This window comes from Typopeltis vanoorti, chromosome 1 (assembly GCF_054136105.1).
Source record: "Typopeltis vanoorti isolate ZY-2024b chromosome 1, IOZ_Tvanoo_1.0, whole genome shotgun sequence".
In the NCBI taxonomy this organism is placed as follows: Eukaryota; Metazoa; Arthropoda; class Arachnida; order Uropygi; family Thelyphonidae; genus Typopeltis; species Typopeltis vanoorti.
In genome coordinates, this window is record NC_143549.1 from 129,321,513 (window position 1) to 129,343,296 (window position 21,784).

At 35.9% G+C, this 21,784-nt stretch overlaps 1 protein-coding gene across 3 annotated transcripts in view; it reads right to left on the reverse strand.

Annotated features, from left to right (window-relative positions):
* Positions 1-1,596: 1,596 nt before the first annotated feature.
* Positions 1,597-21,784, reverse strand: part of LOC150110421 (haloacid dehalogenase-like hydrolase domain-containing protein 2) — a 71,145-nt gene continuing 50,957 nt past the window's right edge. The window contains exons 5-6 of one of the 3 annotated variants that reach the window (XM_090393665.1): positions 15,429-15,492; positions 1,597-1,820 (exon numbers count right to left, since the gene is read on the reverse strand). In XM_090393665.1, the coding sequence (XP_090249791.1) occupies positions 1,717-1,820; positions 15,429-15,492 (168 nt within the window). In that variant the 3' untranslated portion in view covers positions 1,597-1,716. The remainder of the gene's footprint in view (positions 1,821-15,428; positions 15,493-21,784) is intronic. The other 2 variants (XR_016548410.1, XM_090393674.1) reach the window with 2 other exon arrangements.

The window sequence follows — 21,784 nt, forward strand, 5'->3', positions numbered from 1 at the left end:
AGTATGGTGGTATAAAATTCTTACAATGGCTGCACTCCATAGTTCAGAGAGCCTGGACAGAGGGACGAATTCCCAATGATTGGAGTAGAGCTCTAATAGTACCCATATATAAAAAGGGAAATAAAACTGAATGTGAGAATTACAGAGGTATTTCCCTATTGAGTGTTCCTGGCAAGATCTATGCAAGTATACTTGAGAAACTGTTGAGAATAATTGTGGAAGAAAAGCTTGGTGAAGAACAAGCTGGATTCATGCCAAATAGAGGCTGTCAGAATCAGATCTTCACTTTACGACAAATAGTTGAGAAAGCATGGGAATATAACAAAGATCTGCATTTAAGTTTTGTTGATCTGGAAAAGACATATGACAAGGTGCCAAGAGAGAGAAGCTATTCAATACGCTACAGTTATATGGTTTCAATGGAGCATTATATTAAGCAATACTTAGTCTTTATTTGAGTTGTAAGTCAGCAGTTAGAATTGAAGGAAGTACAGGAAAATAGTTTAATGTTAAATCTGGTGTGAGATAAGGATGTACATTATCCCCTCTGTTATTCATTATCTATATGGATCACATTATGAAGGAAAGTGGTATTAAACATGATATCAGAATTGGAGATGTTAATGTCAGCTCTTTGCTTTATGCTGACGATGTTATACTTCTAAATAAATCCGCTACAAGTCTGCAAGATTCCCTGACTAAATTGAATACCTGTTGTAATAGATATGGTATGAAGGTCAGCATTAAAAAGACAAAGACTATGAAAATAGGTAGAATTGTTGAAAATGTCAACTGTGTTGTGAATGGGGAACCCGTGGAACAAGTAAAACATTTCAGCTACTTAGGCACGATTTTTAGCGAAGATGGTAAATTAAATATGGAAATAGACAACAGAATCAACAAAGCTGGTATGGTAGGCAGTCAACTGAATAAATTCATATGGAATAGGAGAGAAATTAGTTGGAACACTAAATTAGCTGTATATATACAAGACAGTGTTCAAACCAGTTTTAACCTATGGATCTGAGGGCTGGGTCAGAAGTAAAACACTTGACCAAAGACTAGAGACCGCAGATATGAGAGTCCTGAGAAAGATTAGAGGCATTAACAGATGGCATCAATGGCAATATCATATTAAAAACGAGGATATTAGAAAAGAACTTGATATTGTCAGCATCCAGGAATGTGTTAACAGAGCTAATCTCAGGTGGTATGGTCACTTAAACAGAATGGGAAAGGAAAGATTAGCAAAACAAGTGTTCTCTGCCAGGTTGGCAGGAAAATGACCCACAGGAAGACCAAGATATAGGTGGATTGATACGGTACAAAGTGCCTTAGACAATAGAAATATAAGATTTGATAATGTTGGAGTCTTGGCAAGTAACAGACTGATTTGGAGGAAAATTGTAGATAGGAAGTTAGTAATGATGTAAATTTTTCATGTAGTACTATCATATCCTGTACACCTCTTGAAGGTACATGTCAGGAATTTGATGATGAGAAAACAATACACCTTATGTAACAGTTTTTAGAAAATAAATTTGCGAAATTATTTATTCGTGCATTATGTCAATGAACAAATTCACACGCAAGGAGTTTATTTATTATGTGTTTATTTTTGCTTCTTTCATTCGCATTACAAAAGCAATAAATACAATACAATGGCTATCATTTAAGAAATGAAAGAAATATTTACATTTTCTCTTTACCATCTAATCAAACCAAATGATCCAATATATAGTCCACAGCAGCTGGAAAGTCATTTGCCACGAAAGTAGGAGGTGGGAGGATCTTATTCTCATCCCCTTCTCGGTATTTTCCTAAAAGGCAAAAAAATAAAATAAAATTGAATTTCCTTAATATACTTATTGTTCAGCACTTCTCAATGAGGAAATAATAAATATTCAGAATCTGGAGGTTGGCTTGGAAGAAGGTCAAAAATAAAAAAAATTTTATAAGCCAGCTGAAGATTTTTATAACAAATCCAAGTTATACTTCATACTTTACTTTTCAAAAATTGCTGCTTTAGAGATCCTTTCAAGAGACTTATTTCTTCTGAAGTGTGTGCTTGTATAATATCATGAGGGGGTGATTAGTCACTAGCAAGAATTACAACTGTGACTTCATAAGAATGGCACAATGCCATCTTTTTTGTATAAATGAATATTTTAATATAAATAAATATTTATTGACTATTATAAAAAAATGAAATTAGACTTTCCCAGTACATTTGTGTAAGCTGGAAATGAAACTAACATCTTCAATCTGGCTATTCACTGTGGCGCCATCTTCATAAGTGACCTGAATGTTTACAACTCCAACTGGCTCCTCTTCTCCAACATTATCAATCATGCAGGATGTGATGCAGACGTTTTTGCTATAAGCAATTATCTAAAACAAATTGTACATCTACCTACACAAATTTTCAATAATCCCACCACTTTTCCAGTACCCTTGATCTTTAATGATAAAATTATAAACTAGTGGAATGACACTTACATTAGGAAAAAACTATTAATATTTGTAGAATTTTTGGTTAGGTTTTCTGGCTATTTTCAATACATTTGAAAAGAGATAAACACAACAAGAATAACACAGGCTGCAAGCATCTGACAGTATATGCTATCAAATATAGGAAGATAATTTCATATACAACTATTAGAATTCAAAGAAATAAATTTATGTTGTACCATCATTTTGAGTTATGGTTTAAGCCAATAAGAATACAATTTGGTCAGATAATCCCAAATTGCCAACCAATCCTTGTTTACACCCTGTTGGGTGCACCACGAGAAGGTGAGGATTGGACATCAGGTCAAAAGCCATGGTCAGTTCTCCAAATTCCTAAAAGGTCATGTGGAGGTCTCTTCTCAGTTATCTAGCCTTGACCCTTAAGCACCCCTTAATATGATATGGTGCCAAGAGGAAAGCTGTTCAAAATGTTCCAGTTATATGGTGTAAATGGGACATTATATCAATTATTTGAGTTGTATATCAGCATTTAGAATTGAAGGGGGGGGGGGGGTACTGGAAGATAGTTTGATGTTAAGTCAGGTGTGCGACAAGGATGTACATTATCTCATTCCCACTTTGGGCCTGTTATTGATAATGCAGAAAAATATCTTGTAGTCAGTATTAGATAGAGAAATAAGTCTCCAGTTGCTGATTAAGGAGTGATCTCTATTAGGTTTTGGAATGAGGACAGTATGGCTTGCTACAAATTCACTTGTTATATGTCCTGAAGAGAGAAAAGAATTAAATAGTATAACTAGAATGGGAAGAATAAAATCCCAAGTCTCATGGTAAAGTTCTATTCCTAGACCATCAGGTGCTGGGGATTTTCTTGTCTGCATTCTTTATAGGCTGTGGTGACTTCAGATGCTGTAATGGATCTGTCAAGCCCATTTTGGATATGAACAAGAAAGCAATTAATGTTCCAAGAGTTATAATTTTCCCACAGTGCTATTGTCTTCAAACAGATTTTGGTAGTGTTTTTGAAAGGAGTCAAGGATGTCTTGAGTGGTGGACATGTCTTCAGAGTGACAGTCCTTTCTTTGCAGAATTTAGTGAATTATCTATTGAAGGATGCAACTGAAGGGCTAAGTGCTGTTGTATTATTATTTTAAAATTTCTTTCTTCTACTTGTTTCTGCCTTTCCACTTCTATCTCTATGTTAATGTTTCTAATGATGTTGCTACATTCTATACCATTGCATTGGTTTGCTACGAACTTCTCTGGCTTCTCTCTCACTTTATACAGGTCTTGCAACTTTTTTCTTTTGAAGAAAGCCTGTTCCTTTCCCCATTCAATCATATTCTGTTTTACTGCTTGTTTGAATTTTAACCACATATCCCAGCTCCAGGTAACATTATTATTCCAATATGAGCAGAAGGTCTGGAATTTGGTTGAAAAGATCAATGGAAAATTTGGTGGAGGTCCCCATTGTCCAGAACTGATCTCTACTTGTTCCATGCAGCGGAATTTAAGTAGAACTGGATTATGATCTGATATGTTGATGTCAAGATGTTTTAAGTGAATTATCCTATTTGTAAGGGAAGAAGAGATATAAATTTGATCAAGATGGGACCAATACTTTGATACATGAAGCCTGGAGATTAGGATTGCAATCCTCCATATGTCTACTAGTCGAGCATTGTTGAGATGTTTTGAACTGTGCATATCCCATTTTTCCTGGGGTGTCCTATTTTGTCTAATGTGCGCTTTTCAATACAATTGCAGTCTCCAGCTGCTGTGATGTAGTGGGCACTGTATAAATATGGCTCCAATTACTGGAAAATTTTTTTGTCTAACTGTTCCATTGGATGGAGCATAAACATTCATAAACCTTATTATACATCCACAGTATTTCCAATCTCTTGTCAAGATTCTCCCTTCTGCATCCCTTTGGATATTACAGAAATGACCCAAAGAGGAGGACAAGAATAAGAACTCCTATTCCAGCCCTGTTAAATCTTCCAAAGCTCCAATAAGTATGTTTCTTGAAGAAACAAAAACCTGATATTAAGGCATAGATAAGTTTCCATATAGTTTCTTGTTTAATTTGCCTGTGAAATCCTCATACATTTAATGAGGCAATGCAGAAAGGAGAGACTATGATCAGTGAAGTATCACTGGTAAGTCTAACTTCTAGATTTTGAATGAACCTGATGAGGACTTCAATCTGTGAAGGAGCAATTGTGTAGCCTGCTTCTTGTAAACCGTTTTCCAGTATTTTACAACTGCTTTCCATTATTTCAACTTCATGCCTAACATTCTTGATTTGAAAGCTAGTTATTTTCTTTTCATGTAGATGATAATCTTACTGAGAAAACTTTGAATCGGTAAACTTTGTTTTTTTCTTGAATTGTATTTCTTGCTTTCCTTTTATTAGCATGAAATGGTTCTTCATAGTCCATAAATTCTTCTGAGCCTGGTCTTCATTTGACTATCTGCAACCTTCTCCATCTTTACATTTTTATTACTTTTATTTTTAGATGTAGTTCATTCTTTTAAATGCATTTAAATTTTTTTTTGCTTATTCTCAATTATTTTTTTATTAATTCAGCTTTACATTTTGATGATCTTGTTTGCATAGTGAGTTCTTTCAGTTGTCTTACTTGCTTTTCTGTTTCTTCTCCAGTTTCTCCTTGTAGAACAGTTTCATGTTTTTGAATTTTGTCTTGTATCTATTCAGTTGTTATACTAGGTTCATTATTGGTAATTTTGATTGATGTTGTTCCATCCATATTTGAGTGGAAAAGTGGCTCCTGCAGTTCTTAAATTTAGGGTTAATTTCTGGCTGATTTGGTCACACAATTTTTGTGTTTTTACCAAGTGTAGTTTGTTTAAAAGCACTGTCTTTACTAGACTGAAATGGAAGATTCAGGAAATCTTCTTTATGCCTCTCTGATATATATGGTGTTCTAATTGGCTCTACCAGTGCTCTCACTCTTTCAGCGAAAGTTCTGAAAGGAGAGGTGTTAATGGTGTTCAGACCTTTGGCATTTCTGATAAGGTTTGAGACAATGATTAGTTATATGTCCAATCTCCATGTAGTTGAAACATTGAGATTAGAGGCAGTTGCCACCCAAGTGATTATATGAACCACAATGCAAGCACCAAATCTGCATAGTTTACCATAACTTGGGTTGTACCAATTTTGACAAAATTTGATATGCACATCTTCTTATCCATTATGAAGGTGATCTCACCAGAAAACCAGTTTGGATCTTCACCTGATAAACCATTTCATACGTTACTAATTTTATCCCATTTCAAGAATGTCTGTATAATAATTTCATAACAGTTCTTTATATATTCCAATGGAAATCTTTCTATTTTTACTGTTTTAACCTGGCTTCCCACCATTACTGTGCTGCCTTTGAAAGTAAATCCCTGTAATAGTTTATCCCTTATTTCCACATCTTTAACTACAATTAAATATTTCTCTCTGCCATACAGGGTGAAAGAATAAATCTTACTAGCACCAACTATCTCTTCTCTTTTAAAACCTTAGTCACTCATCTTGCTTCTTCATATCCTGGAATTACCATTCCTAGAGTTTGCACCCCTGGAGGAATTGGTATCATTATCTCAGGTGGGAAAAAGATTAAAACTTCTGTGTTTGATTGCAAGAGAAAAAAAAAAAAAAACTTTCAGTAGTAAGTAATTGTGAATGAATACAATTCACTAAGGAATGTTTCGTTCATAATTTGACAAGTTAAAACTCTTGAAAAGGATATGCTTGTATTTTAGTATAAGTTGTATATAGCCTGACAAATATTGGATACCGTAATTAGTGTAAAACTTGTAAATATTCCTGTGTAAAATACCTACTAAATTATATGTTAGCCAATGAATATGTTACATACATATTTTCTTTAGTTAAAAGACAAGGTAACAATTTCAAACTGTCCATTTATAAAAAAACCTACAGACACTGGATGACATCTTCATTACTCTTCAAACCATCATAGGTCACATAAACAGAGCATCATCCATGTGTTGAGAAATCGAGTCAGAAACTTTATCTCCGATGATGAAGAAGTTCAGACAGAACTGTCCCAAATCGCTATAACACTATCACTTGCAAAATGGTTATCCTCGAAACATCATCAACAAATTTCTATACAAAGATAACCAACAAGAAAGAACAGTCTCCCAACAAATTTCAACAGCAGTCATTCCCTTTATGGGTTCAATTTCCACCAAAATTGCGAAATTGTTAAAAGCCCATAACATCAAGGTTGTATTTAAACCAACTACTAGCATCAGACAGGTCCTAAGATCTCCTAAGGACAGTGTTCCATTTTATAAATATCCAGGTGTGTATAATATTCCATGCACGTGCGGTCTTTCCTACATTGGACAAACTTCGAGAAGCCTGGAAATAAGACAAAAGGAACATGTTGGTGATGTAAATCACAACAGAACGATCACCTCCAGTTTAGCACATCACTTTTCAACTTCGAACCACACTATAGACTGGGATAACAGCTCTATGGCCTACATAGATGAAGATTACAGACATCGATTATTCAAAGAAGCAGCAGTATGCTATGTACCTGTACATGCTATGTACAGGTTGCAACCTAAACAGAAATCAAGGGGCCATACTGAACGATACTCGGAAAAATCTAATTAATTCTCTCAGTTCAACAGAACTACAGTACGCAAATAATCATATTACACATTTGCATGTAATGCGTGTTCATGATACTTAGTAGAAAGTCACAATTCATACAGACATATCATGCGAACATTTTACCTTAGCTACCTAACAGGTACTAACGTTTTTTGTATTCTTTAACCTTTTTTGCATTTATCATTTTTTTGTACTGTGCAAACCTTGAGAAAACTAGTCAGTTACTAGCGAAACTGGTAGGCAATATTGTACAAACATACGTACGAATTAAAAATCTATGGTCAGTTTATCAATAGTCTTATATTTTTTATACATATTTTCTGTTAGAATTGATATAAAAGAATTACTGTGTAAATTACATATAACCAACTGAGATTATAAGGTCAAAGTATGCAGGCAAGACACCGGATTAGTAAGTTGCCTCAAGCAGTCACGTGCACATACAGCACGTGGCGACCTAAGTTTTCGGAGAAGACGCTACAAAAAGGCAAGACCCACAAGTGCAAAGGAATAACGTGTTGGGTGAAAATTTAGGGTTACAAGGAGTCCCGGTAGGGGTTGATATAAAAGGGCTGGAACCCCCCCCCCAAGAAATGTTTTGTCTGGAGTCTCTGTTCTCGCCCGGTGGCAGAAGTCAGAGGTGTCGGATTGTGATTAGAGGGATTGCGGATTCCAAGCCCTACAATGAACGAATAGTGGATTTTCGAAGCAACGAGCAACTCCCGGAAAAGATAGTGGCCAGGTAGCATGCCTTATGGATGCAGAATTGCCTCGCGCTAAGAATATTCTAGATATAGATGATTGGTATGCAGACTCCATGAGGACCAACTTAAGCTGACAGGAATTTTAGCATAGAGGGAAGAAAATGTTTGGAAGGAAAGGAATCCAAGAATTGAAAGGACAAGCATGAGGAAACCCCGAGTTCGGTATAGTAAATAAACCTTTAATCAAGCAATGTGAGAGAGGAAGGTAATTGTAACTTAAGAATCTTAGACCTTCATAAAGTTTTGAGATGCTATTTAAAATTAAGACAGAACTGTCATATTTTAATCGTAGTTGGTGAGCAATATGTGCTGTGTATTATAATTGCACTTGTGTTGATTGCTAGCTACGTTTAAGAGCTGTAGAGATGTGTAATCCAGACAGCTTGATTAATACCTAAAAGTCTTTATTGGTTTTATAATCTAAGAATGCGAGCTTTGAATCTTTGAACATAATGTTTTTGTAGTATTTATTACTGTGTGATGTATATTGATTAATTTTACTTTGTAATCTAGTAGTACAGAGATAATTGAGAGTTCTTTATTCTGTATGATGATCAGTATGTTAAATAAACCTTTTGCCGTTATTAATTTGGTTGCCTGCGTCTGAGAATCCGATGCACCACTCATAAATTATTCGGATCTGAGTGGGAGATAATTGTTAATTAAGACCACAACTGCAAACATGGTTGATTATAGAAGGTATTGATAATTTAGTATAGAAATAGATTAGATTAACCACGGGCATATCTGAAGGTTCACTTCTTGACTGAGAAGTTTTTCCAATCTAAGACTTCTTGGTGGCACAGCGGGAACAAATAAATTTTCCCAGAACCTTAAGAGAAGTTAATTTCAGAAGCTTTGTTATTAAGGAGTTGGCTTAACCTTGAGACAATCTCTTTGTAGATCAGACTCACGCACGTGATAATCTGAGGGGCTGAAGTATATAATAGTAAGACAAAGATAGATACATTATAGGTGCTGCTGAGATAGGACAAATTATTCAAGAGATAGTTAAGTAAAGGAGTTAAACCATATTAAGTAAATATTACAACTACGACATTGTAACACATATAGAAATAATTCTACACCACCAGCAAATACTATATTTGAGCTACTATAAAATGGCAGCCGTGGTGCAGCCAAAAGTAATCCTGTAATGCAGATATTAACTTTACTACCAGCAATCTTATTTATTTAAAAAAAAAAAAAACAGTATTAGTCACGGCCAAACCAACACTAGCACCAGTAAAATAAAATTAAAGTGAAAAACAAATAAAAGAAAGCCAAAGTACTTATCTTGCTAAAATCCAAGATGTCATCAGTGGGAGCCAGACCCAGAAGTAATATCAAGGTTGAAATAATGCAGGAGTCATATTTACATATACAAGTAGTCAAAAGGTGTCACATTGTATTACTGAAATACTTTGAATTAGAAATAGATGTTGAAAGTTTTTTCACTTGTTATACTAAAAATTAAAGATACCAATAAATTATATTCTTGGTTTCATCCTTTATCCAAGTGTAAGCAAAACAAAGTTTGCAAGTGAAGTTACTTCATGACTGGGCTACTTGTATATAGATGTCAATGACTTCACATCAATTACTTTAGTATCTCATAATGCAAAGCACATATCATTACAGACAAGTATGATGCTACGTATCACTACCCAGACCAGTTTCCACATTTATTGAGGTCTCATTGGTGGGATCCAGACCCAGAAGTAATACAAAGGTTGAAGTAATGCACACCTTCTGACTACTTGTACATGGAAATATGACTTTTGCATTACTTCAACTTTGGTATTACTTCTGGGTCTGGATTCCACTGATGAGACCTCAATAAAGTTTGAAACCAGTCTGGGTAGTTGCCCTTCCCATAATGCATAGTATTATACTTGTAAGGATATGTGCTTTGCATTATGAGATACTAAGGCAACTGATGTGGAGTCATTAGCCTCTATATACAAGCAGCCCAGTCATGAAGTTACTTCACCCACAAATTTTGTTTGCTTACACTTGGATAAAGGATGAAACCAAGAATATAATTTCTTGGCATCTTTATATCAGAATGTCTGGTTCTCAGATGGAGCGCATTTCCATCTAAGTGGTCATGTAAATAGATGAACCTACAGGTTTCTTGGTTTCTCGAGACCTGATCTGTTAAAGAGAAACATCCTCACAGCAAGAAGCTCACAGCATGGTGTGCAGTTTCTAGCCATAGCATAATTGGACACTACTTCATTGAAAAGGGTGGTGTAACTGTGACCTTGAATAGTGAATGCTACATCCTCAGGATTTGCATAAGATGTCATGCATAAAACATTCCATTTTGTGCACAGGTATTCTAACAGGATGGAGCAACCTGTCACATATCACATGGTTCTAGAGCCTATTTATTGTAACAATTCCCTGGAAGGCCCATTTTAAGGTTTGCAGAATTCTGCAAACATGAAGGGAATCGCAGAATTCCCTTCATGTTCTCTTGATCTCACATCGCATGATGCCTTTATTTGGGATAAGTTGAAGCAGTTCCATTATGACCTGCTTCAAACCTTGATGAACTAAGGGATAAAAAAAATTACATGATATGTCCAGCAGATGTCCCAATCCTTGTTCTCCGAGATGACAGAGAACCTTCGCATGTGCTACAAAACCTGTGTTGAAAGACAAGGCACCCATTTCAAGCACGTTATCTACTGTTGTTGTTAACGTTTCATTTGATCAAGATTCCACTGATAGTTGTGGATGTACATATCACCAGGTGTAAACATATATGTCTTTGTTAATAAACCCATTTACTCCATAACATATATCATTGTAGTTATTCAGTACTGTTTCTTTTTTGTGTACTGTATTTTATAATCTAATCTCATTCTCCAATTGTGCAACAGTCTTTCATGCTGTATCTTGTCAAAATCCTTAGTAATGTGCAAACATATCATGGTGTATCCATTATGGAAATGAAACACTGACATAGAAGTAAGGATGTTGATTCCATTGTACAAGACTTGGATCAGGAACTTGCATAGATTTGGTTGCAAGGTTTTCAAAATGATGATGAGATGTTGGAAAGAGTTCAGACATGATTGACTGAGCTGGTTCTGGTCCCTGGAATATGAGGACAGATTGAGAGAATGCAAATTACAGAGCCTTGCGGATAGAAGGAAGGGGGGGGGGAAACATGATCAAGATGTATAAGTTGGTTAGTTAGGGGCAGTTACCAGATTAATATGGATGAGATTTTTTCATAGAATATCTGGAGAGAAGGAGAAGCTATCCCTGGAAGCCGTATAAGGTGGTGTGGTGTAGATTTTTTGAAGAATGATGGGTGATTGGAATGCACTGCCTGAGAGTGTGGTGAGTACAGAGAAAGTGAATGTATTTAAATCGTGGTACAGTGCATTGTACATATGAGAGTGGGACCTCTCGACTTCATGGAAGTCAGTTGGTAATAATACGAAGGTGATCTGAAAAGTTCTCGGCCTCGACCATAGATGGTAACATTATTGGCAATATTTTTTTTTTAAATTGGTTCATCTGTTATAAGCATCCATGTGAAATTGCAAGTCATTCTATCAAGTAGTTTGTTTTATACAGCTGTCTGAAACAAAAGTGTTTATCCATTGAAATGGATAAAATTGAGTATTGTGTGGTTATAAAATTCTTTGTAAAAGAAGATTTAACAAATCGAAGTTAATAAAAGTTTATGGGCACTCTTCTCCTTTTCAACAATTAAGAAATGGGCTGCGAGTTTAGACGTGGCCGTACCAGCCTTGAAGATGATACAAATGAATGATGTCCAAAAAGTGTAACAACACCAGAAATCATTGATCAAGTGCATGATCTGGTATTGGATGACCGCAGAGTCAAAGTGCATGAAATTACTGAGACTATAGGCATCTCAAAAGAATGTGTAGGATATATTTTGCATGAAGAATTGCAAATGAAAAAAGCTTTGCGCAAGATGGGTGCCTAACTTGCTCACAGCAGATCAAAAATGCACTCGCATGAAAATCGCTGAACAGTGCTTGGAACATTTTAACAAGAATAAAACTGATTTTGTGCAGCAATTTATTACTATGGATGAGACTTGGATTCACCATTACACACCAGAATCCAAACAGCAGTCAAAACAGTGGACAAAAGCTGACTGTTCAGCACCAAAGAAGACAAAGTTGGTTCCATTAGCAGGAAAGGTCATGGCACATCAGTGTTTTGGGATGCTAAAGGCATTTTGTTTATTAATTATCTTGAAAAGGGTAAAACAATAACCGGGGAATATTATTCTGATCTTTTAACCAGACTAGACGAAAAAATTCGTGAGAAAAGACTCGGTTTGCAAAAGAAAAAAATCATCTTTCATTAGGACAATGCACCTGCCCACAAAGGTGTTTTGGCAATGGGAAAAATTAAGGGATCTACACTATGAATTGTTGGAACATCCACCCTATTCCCCAGATTTGGCTCCCTCTGACTTCTATCTCTTCCCAAAACTAAAACTCTTCTTTAATAAATTTAGTTTAATCCTTTATCCAAGTGTGAGCAAACAGAGTTTGCCTGAAAATATCTTCAGAACTGGGGTAAGGTAGTACAACACCGGGAAACTCGTAGCAAAGGTGAAGCAAGCTAATATCACTCCTATCTCAGTATCTCCCATAATGCAAAATAAAATTCTTCTTCCTTGCTGGTCAGCGTTTTTCTTCAAATCAAGAGGTGATTGCAGCTGTAGAGGGGTATTTTGCAGATCTTACTGAGAACCACTACAGGGACAGCAATAATGGCACTGGAGTTGCTGGAATAAATGTATTAGTCTTAAGGGAGATTATGTTGAAAAATAAAAATAGTTTTGAAATTATAAATTCATTTTTTCATTGTTAGACTGAGAACTTTTCAGACTACCCTCATAATAATAAGACGAGCACTCATTAGATGAACAATCTCTTCTACATTCATATGCCTACCATCTATATTTAGTAGAGGAGTCATTCTTTCACATTCATTCTTGCTTTTACTTGAAATATGTTAGCATTCTTTTGGGTTTTAGCTTGCACAGCCTGTTTTTCATATGCAGATTTAGCCTTTCATACAACAGCTATACTTTTCTAACCTACTCCTTATAATTTTCATAACTGATATCCTTATCAACATTGTATTCCTTTTACATCATCTTTCCCTTAAGAATCTCTTACTTTATTAGACTGCTCATCCATTTCACTATTTATTCTTCCAAGTTTAGGGATATATGCTGATATTATTAAATTATTTTTTAAATGCTCACCATGCATTGCTGATATCCTTCCAGTCAAGCAACCAAATCCATGGGACAGAACCTAGCATACTCCTCAAGTGGTCATGAATTCCTGCTTTGTAGTACAGTATGCAACCTTGAATGGAAAAGCAATAAACTTAGCCAATTGATAGTTAGACATCAGTATAGCATGATGACTGTCACCAAATGGAGGCAGAACAGTCACTTTTAAGTGAAAGTCCCTTCTAGCACTATAATCAGATTTAACACTCTATGACTTCCTTCTGTCACATGCTGCTTGAGGAAGCTGTCTTGCAACTCACTAAATTTTTGGTTTAATTCTTCTCATCAGAGATTTTGCTGCTACTAATCAATTTTCAGATAATTAAAGTCAACCCATGTTTACTCATTTTGAAACCAATGTGATCATTTGATAATGCATTTCACCTTCATTACCAACTGATTCACTAGGTCTGTACCAACATGTTATGCTTTTGTACAATCACTTTGGTAGCCCATATGACCCTGTTTGACAACTTGCAGATCTTAATTCTTATCTAATGCCTTACTTAGAGACATCCTTGCACACTTAATAAATATGAACTGGATGAACACACAATCATTTTTTCCTTATAATTATTTCCACAATAATGTGCATTCCTGTCATTAACACACTTACATTTAAAAATTAACAGACAAAAATATTGTGTAGTGTTTAGACAATGTGATGGTGTAATGTTCATAATGGATTGTGTAGATAGTAAATCATGTAATGAGCATGGTGGATTGTGTGGTGTTGAACAGTTTAAAATGGCCTACCAAAATAAGTCCTGAGGACTCATTCCTTTTTCAGATCTTTCTGAATCTACTAAGGGGTAGAGAGACATCAATTTATTTGGGGGGGGGGGGGATTGAGACAGCCTTCCCGTGCTGTCATGGGACGACTGTCTCAATCCTGTCTCGGGATTGAGATAGTGCTGTCACGGTCCTGTCTCACCACGAAGATGTTATTCTCGTAGTCACTCTCATAGTCCTCGTCAGCAGAACTCCTCCTCATGTTAGAAGATGATGATACAATGTGAAATGGGCCTCCTCTAATGGATCAAGTTTTCTCACACAAGACACAGCTGCTCTCTAGTTGAACCTCGGATAGTTACATTTATGTTGTGAAGTGTTGTGAGAATGTGCAGCCTTGTCATACTTGTTGCAGCAGGACAATAATTGTCCCTGGCTTGATTATGACAAGTTACTTTTGCTTTATTTAAAAAAAAAAAAAAAAAAGACTTGGAAAGCAGGTTGTGCCTTTTATGTAATGAACTTTTATATGTTAAGATTTTCATCATTTGTTTCTGGAAATTGTGATTGTACATCACTGCTTTTGCTATACCTTTAGAAGGATTCTAATAGATATACTATCACATTTGGCATTTGTTATAGACCTGTGAGTCAATTGTTACACATATTATTCTTTTGTATTTTAAACCTGGCTCACTTTTTTTTTTTTTATATAGAGGATGGAATATAGCATCTGAAATATCTGGCATTCATATAATAATTAGTATTAAGCTAAGGTTTTTAATTTATTTACTCTGTAAAAATGTTATCTTATGCATCAGATGAAACTCAAACTTTATCTCAAGTTTAAGATATTCTTAGAATTAAGTTGTTTTGAGACCATTAATTGCATGTCATTTTTGGCCAGTCTGCTACAGAATGAAATATGTGAATTGCTCAGGAAAAAAAAACTGCTACCTATGTATGAGACTGACTAACTCACCACCAGTTAAAAAAAGAAATTAATGATTATTCACATGATTGAACTACAGAGATCCCTTAGAATTTAAATCATAAAATGCAGGATCTCCAGGTGTATAGTGTATCAATTACTTACCAACATATATGCTATTTCTGATATCTGAAGGAGCAAGCCACTGCTAATGACTGCTGCTGCAATGCTGACAAGGGAACTCTTGTCAAGGTATTCAGGTATACTGCAGCAGTACCTAGGAATGTTGCTGGTCAATTTGCAAAAAAATATATTTTTCTGTCTCCTCCCCATGACTTTAAAAAAACAGATGTTTTTCTAAAGTCATGGGGAGGAGACAGAAAAATATCTATTTTTCTAACTTTAGAAGGAACTGGGGGGGGGGGGGGAGATATAGGAAAATTTTATAGAAACCATCATACAATTCAAAGCAGCTGATTAAGTCCCTTGAGGATTTGAATGAAATGAAATACCATATAAAAAAAATTTTTTTTTTCAAATACATACCAGTTTTAACTAATATTCCAGTCATTCCACAATTCTGAGCTCCTTCAATATCATCTCTAACATCCTGCAAGGATATACTAATTACATTGAAATAATTATAACAATTTATTTTTTTGGTTTTTTACAAAATGCACACTGCAGATGATATTCAAAAAAAAATAAAAGAACAAACGCTATAAAGAACTGATCAATAATTTTACATTTTATATAATTAATTGATAATTATAACATGCTCATGCATAGAAAGTAATCTGGTTCCAATTATTAGTAATTATTACAATTACTAATATTTTTATTTCTTTACTGATTCTATTTTTACTTAATATTGTGAAGCCGGGATGTTCAAAAATTTCAGCAAACTACATTTACTGTGAATTACATGATATCTGACATCCCAGAAGCAACTTACTGATAATGGTATAAGCACAAAATTAGAGTCTTGCAAAACCAAATTACTATTATTATTATTATCTGAGACCTCCAGGGAGTCAAGGACTCATCGAGGGAGGCTATAAATCACCCAAAACAAGCTATCATACCCTCCCTTAAATTCACTGACACTAGATGCACTCGCTACCACTAAGGGCAAATTATTCCACTCACTCGCAGCTCTCTGGGAGAAAAACCTAGCTCTTCCTCTTTTCTTGACTGTGAACAAACTTAACTTCCATGGATGCCCACCTGTGTTCTCTCCCCCACCTTCTATATAATGAAAATTTTCATCAGTTGATATCCTATAACACTCATTCAAAAGTTTATAGACATCTATCATATCACTCCCTCTTTCTCCTGTTAACCACAGTCTGATATCCACATACTGGCAATCTGTCCTCATAATCTAAATCACATAATCTGGATATAATCTTTGTAACTCTTCTTTGTACCCTTTCCACAGGTTCTTATTCCCTTGAGACTGGAGAGACCAAATCTGTGCACAATAATCCAGGTATGGTCCTCATCAAAGCCTTATAAAGAGGCAAAATGATTTCCTTATTCTTATATGTCAATTAATTGTGATGTTTGTTTAAACATCACAATTATTCTCAGAGTTGTATTTCCAACTTTTTGCTATGTGACCTTTGAACTTTAAATTCCTATCCATCAATAGGGCAACATCCCGTGTCCCGTCAGGTTCTTGTAGCATAACCCTGCCAATATAATATGTCGCTGGAACTCTAATCACACCAAAGTGCATAACTTTACACTTATTAACATTAAACTGACAGCCATTTTCCCCAAATTTCCAGCCTATTCAAATGATTTTCTAATTGCTGAATATAGTAGCATCCCTGATTGTCCTGCCTATCTTTGCATCATCGGCAAACAATTGCACACCTGATGTTAGACCCTGCTTGAAGTCATTAATGTATAGATTGAACAATAATGACCTAAGGACTGAACCCCGAGGTGCACCACTGGTCACCTTAAATCTGGCAGATTCACACCCACTGTATACCACTTTTTGATATGTCTGTCAACCATCCCCTGATCCAAGTCAAGAGTTTATATTTCAATCTCACATTCTCCAGTTCATGTAACAGCCTTTCGTGTGGTATCCTATCAAATGCGTTAGAAAAATCCAACATTATCTAGCATATCCATTCCCTTTATCCAACTCAGTCGTAACATTGTTATAAAATATGAACAAATTTCTAAAGCATGATCTTCCTTTGGTAAACCCATGCTGTTCCTTGCAGAGTATAGCATGTTTGTCTACCCATTTCTGTAAGCGAGTTCTTACCGAATTCTCTAAAATCTTCACTACCACACCAGAGATGCTGATAAGTCAGTAGTTAGTTTTTGTGGTACAAGGGTGGTGCAAAAACTGATGTTTTTGCACCACCTTGTACAATGGAATTATCATACATTCCTTCCATTCATGTGGTATCATTCCTGAGCCGAGACTCAAGTTATACAAACATATGAAAGGCGCAGCCAATTCGGCTGAACATTCCTTTAGCAAACGGGCTGATATTCCAATTGTTCCCTATAGACAAATTCTTATCCAGGTTATGCAACAGCTCTTCAACCTCATTTTCATGAACCTTTAACTCTTCATCCAATGTAGCAGTAGCACTGTGCACTATGTCACATACACTGGTTGATATATCTTAGCAAAGTGAGCACTCATTAACTGAACAATCTCATTAGCTTCTGACACTCAAGTACGATCTGCATTCAATAAAGTTATTCTTCCACATTCATTATTTCTTTTGCTTGCGGCATAATGATAAAATTCTTTTGGATTGCCTTTAGCTTGCATAGCCAATTTCTTTTCATACTCTGATTTAGCTTTCCTCACAATACTCGTTACTTTTCTGGCCCAAGCTTTATATATTTCATAACTGTTCTCACCTCTTATTCTCACAATATCTTTTCCACATCATCATCGTCTTCTTCTTATTGTGGAATTCTGGCTTAATAAGATTGTACATCCATTTCTCTCCCAACCTATTTATTCTTTGAACACTAGGAATACATTCAGATATTGCCTCATTTAAGCACTTTTTCAAAGATTCCCATGCATTGCTGACATTTTTCCCATTCAGTAACTGATACCATGGGACCAAAGACAGTATTCTCCTAAGTTGATCATAATTTCCAGCTTTGTCGTTCTGCATTCTGCATGTAACCTGTGTTAATTGGCACATCAATACAATTAGATACTTCCCAAGAAAGTATGGCATGATTCACTGTCACCAATTGGTGCTAAAATAGCCATATTCTTGACAGAGACCCCTTCTGATGAAGTTCCTTCTTTCACATGCTGCTTGAGAAAGTTGTCTCGCAACAATTCAATAAATTCCTATTCTTTCTTATTATGAGATTTCTCTTCTACCCAATCAATGTTTGGAAAATTAAAGTCACCTATTGTTTAATGATCATTCGTTTGCTACTCATAAGGCTAAACTAGCGATACATTTCTTTGTCCCCTGCAACTGAGTCACAAGGTCTGTAGCAACACCCAACCATATATTTCATCCTGTTAATCTCTACTTCACACCAGATAGACTCAAACAAACTCACTGCTGCATGGGACATTGTTATCATCATTGTTTTCTTGTGTTTCTACTCTAATTGGACTTAAGTCATCTGATACCATTAGTAGCACTCCTCCTCTCCTATCTCTTCTGTCATTCCTAAAAATAGTATACCCATTACACTTGATCCCACTTACCATATCTGATTCTGATAGCCAGGTTTCACTAATGCCAATAATCTTAGGCCACATCGTATTTAATAAAGCAACGAACTCAACCTCTTTGTTTCTAATATGCTTTTTTATCCCATCTTGGCATTTGTGTATAGACATAAGAAATTACTACCTAGCTTATTCTTATAATTAGATATACAATCTATTTGGTCTTATTCTAGAACTTTCTTTTTTTCCTCCACAGACATATTCAAAAGATCCAAACCCAAAGCATATTTTTCCACCCCTTCGCCACATACATAACCATGTTCGAAGACATTCATATCTTATCACGTCTGCATACAATAGCTGAACTTTTGCACACATTTTTCCCATTCCTTTCTTGATGATCTAGTTTCCCTGACTCTCTGCTTTAGGTCTTATACCAAGAAGTAATTTCTCCAGGCTTCTGATGCCAAATTAATTCAAGTGCAGGCAATCCTTATACAAGTCTTTTCTGCCATCAAACACACCCCACACATCTAAAAACTCGCATTCATATCTTCTACACAGCCTGCACATGAAATCATTTGCCATTATCGCCCTCCTTAACTCAGTACTGTCATATCTGGGTAGTAATCCTACAATTTTTACTCTCTCACACATTTCTTTCTCGCTTCTTCCAACAGACCTTTCATATCTTCTCTCATACTATATTTGTCACTACTTAAATTATTAGTACCTACCAGAATTACCATCTCTTTTACTTTTCTTTTATGGTTTTCAATTATGTTTGTCATATTTTTAATTTTATGTCTAAGTTTAGTCAAACGTTTTTCCATCTTTTCCAATTCCCTGGTCGATTTTTTAATAATTTCTTTTAATCGAGATATTTCTAATGTCAACTTATCCTCAGACAAATTATCATCATGACTGTAGCAGTACTTGTGTTCATCAGGACAAATGCTCTCCTCAGCAACAACTTGAGCATTAGGCACTGCCTTGTTATGGCGTGTTTTCAGTGCCATTTTTAAGAGTAGTAAAAACTAATAATATTTCTGCAATTATGTTATAAAATGCTGTAGTACAATAATTATACTATAAAAACTACAATAATATACTAAAAATACACAATTAAATCTAAGAAAACACTTAATAAATCAACAAAAATCGCAAATCTTTCAGGAGGTCTCTAAACAGCATTACGTATTAGAAATCCAGATAAATAAATAAAATATATATATATATATATAATGAATGTCTAAACTATTAACACTGATAGATTGTGAACAGTATATATTAATAAATAAACTGGGGGGGGGAGCCCTGGGCACAAACCTGCAACTGGTTCAGAGAACTAAAAAATGAAATGATAAAAGTCAGCGCCCATCTCCATAGCATTGACACATGGCCAGCCTGTGTGGCCGAGTGGTTAGCATATCCACTCTCCAGCCAAAAGCCTGCAGGTTCTAATCCCATCTAGCGCATGGATGTCTGTGATTGTCTTTCACCTTCATATATTCATTCATTCATACAAATGTATATACTCTCACCAATGTGGAATGAGTTACCATGGGAGAAGTAGATCCAAACCTCCCACAATGGGAGAGGCCTACACCCAGTAGTGGAGGAAATACAAGCTGGATATCATCACTGACACATGTACCATGAACAGTGAATTCTACATGCAAAAACAATTTAGTTTCTCTCATTACTTATCTCATTGTTGCTTTAACCACCATACTGGCCTGGATGTGTATATATGTCCATAATTACATAAATGCAAAGTGTCCGTTGAAGTCAGGGCTGGCTCAGGTGTCCGTTTTTTTGAGCCTCAGACTAAGGCCCCACACTTTCAAATTTCTAAGAAAATTTGATAATAGAATTTTCAGAAATGTATTGATATGGGAAATATTTTAGTATATAACTATGTATTTAATGTTTGTAAATTATGTTTAATAAAATTACATGATTTTTTGATAAAAAAATTCTTTTTTGCAAATATTTTGAGACTCCCATTAACAGCATTTTCCCGAGGCACCACAAAACCTCCAGTCAGCCCTGATTGAAATCAATATAACCATTGGATATTATAGAAAAAATTATATGGATAGAAATCATATATTTTTGATATATTTAATCCATATGGCCGGTTAGGTGGTTTAAAGGAAAATCACAAAATGTATCTTAAATATAATTAATACATAATTCTTCTTCTACAGCTTCTCCCACTTAAGTGGGGTCACTGTTTGTTATGAGTCTCCTCCACACCTTCCTGTCTTGGGCTGTCACCACATCCAAGTTCTTCATCTTCAAGTCCTCTTCTACCAGCTCCCTCCATCTCTTCTTTGGCCGCCCACGCTTCCGCCTTCCTTGCACATCCATCTGCATGACCCTTCTTCCCACATATTCGTCCTCCCTCCTCATCACATGACCAAACCATCTCAACCTTGCTTCCTGTATTTTCACTCCTAAGTTCGTAACTTTCACTGTTCCCCTGACATAGTCATTTCTAAGACGATCCTTTCTGGTCACACCGCACATCCACCTAAGCATTCTCATCTCTGCTACTTCCATTCCTGCAGATGTTATTTTTCCTCAGGGCCACAGTTTCTATAGCATATGTCATAGCTGGCCTCACTACTGTCCTATAAATTTTGCCTTTCAGATTGATCGGCAGCCTCTTATCGCATAACACTCCAGCCATTTCCCTCCAGTTCCTCCAACCCGCTTGAATCCTGCATCCCACTTCCTTCTCAGCTCCTCCATCTTCTTCCACTGTTGAACCTAAGTATCTAAAGTCTCTAACCTTCCTGATGACATTTCCTTCCAGCTCCAGATCTGTCTCCTGGCCACCGCCCACTGCGCAACACATATACTCTGTCTTACTTCTGCTCAGTCTCATACCTCTCTCTTCCAGTACTTTTCTCCATCTTTCCAGTTCAGTTTCTGCTTCTTCTCTTGAATCTACACACAGCAAGATGTCATCTGCATACAACATTGTCCAAGGTGCATCTTCTCTCACCTCCTCTGTTACCACCTCCATCACAATATTAAACAGAAACGGACTTAATGCTGACCCTTGATGCAAGCCAACTGTTACTTGAAAACTTTCTGTCTGTCCCAAACAGGTCCGAACACTTGTCTTCACATTTCTGTACATTTCCCGCACCAACCTGACATATTTCTCCGGTACCTTCTTCTCCCTCAGACACCTCCAGAC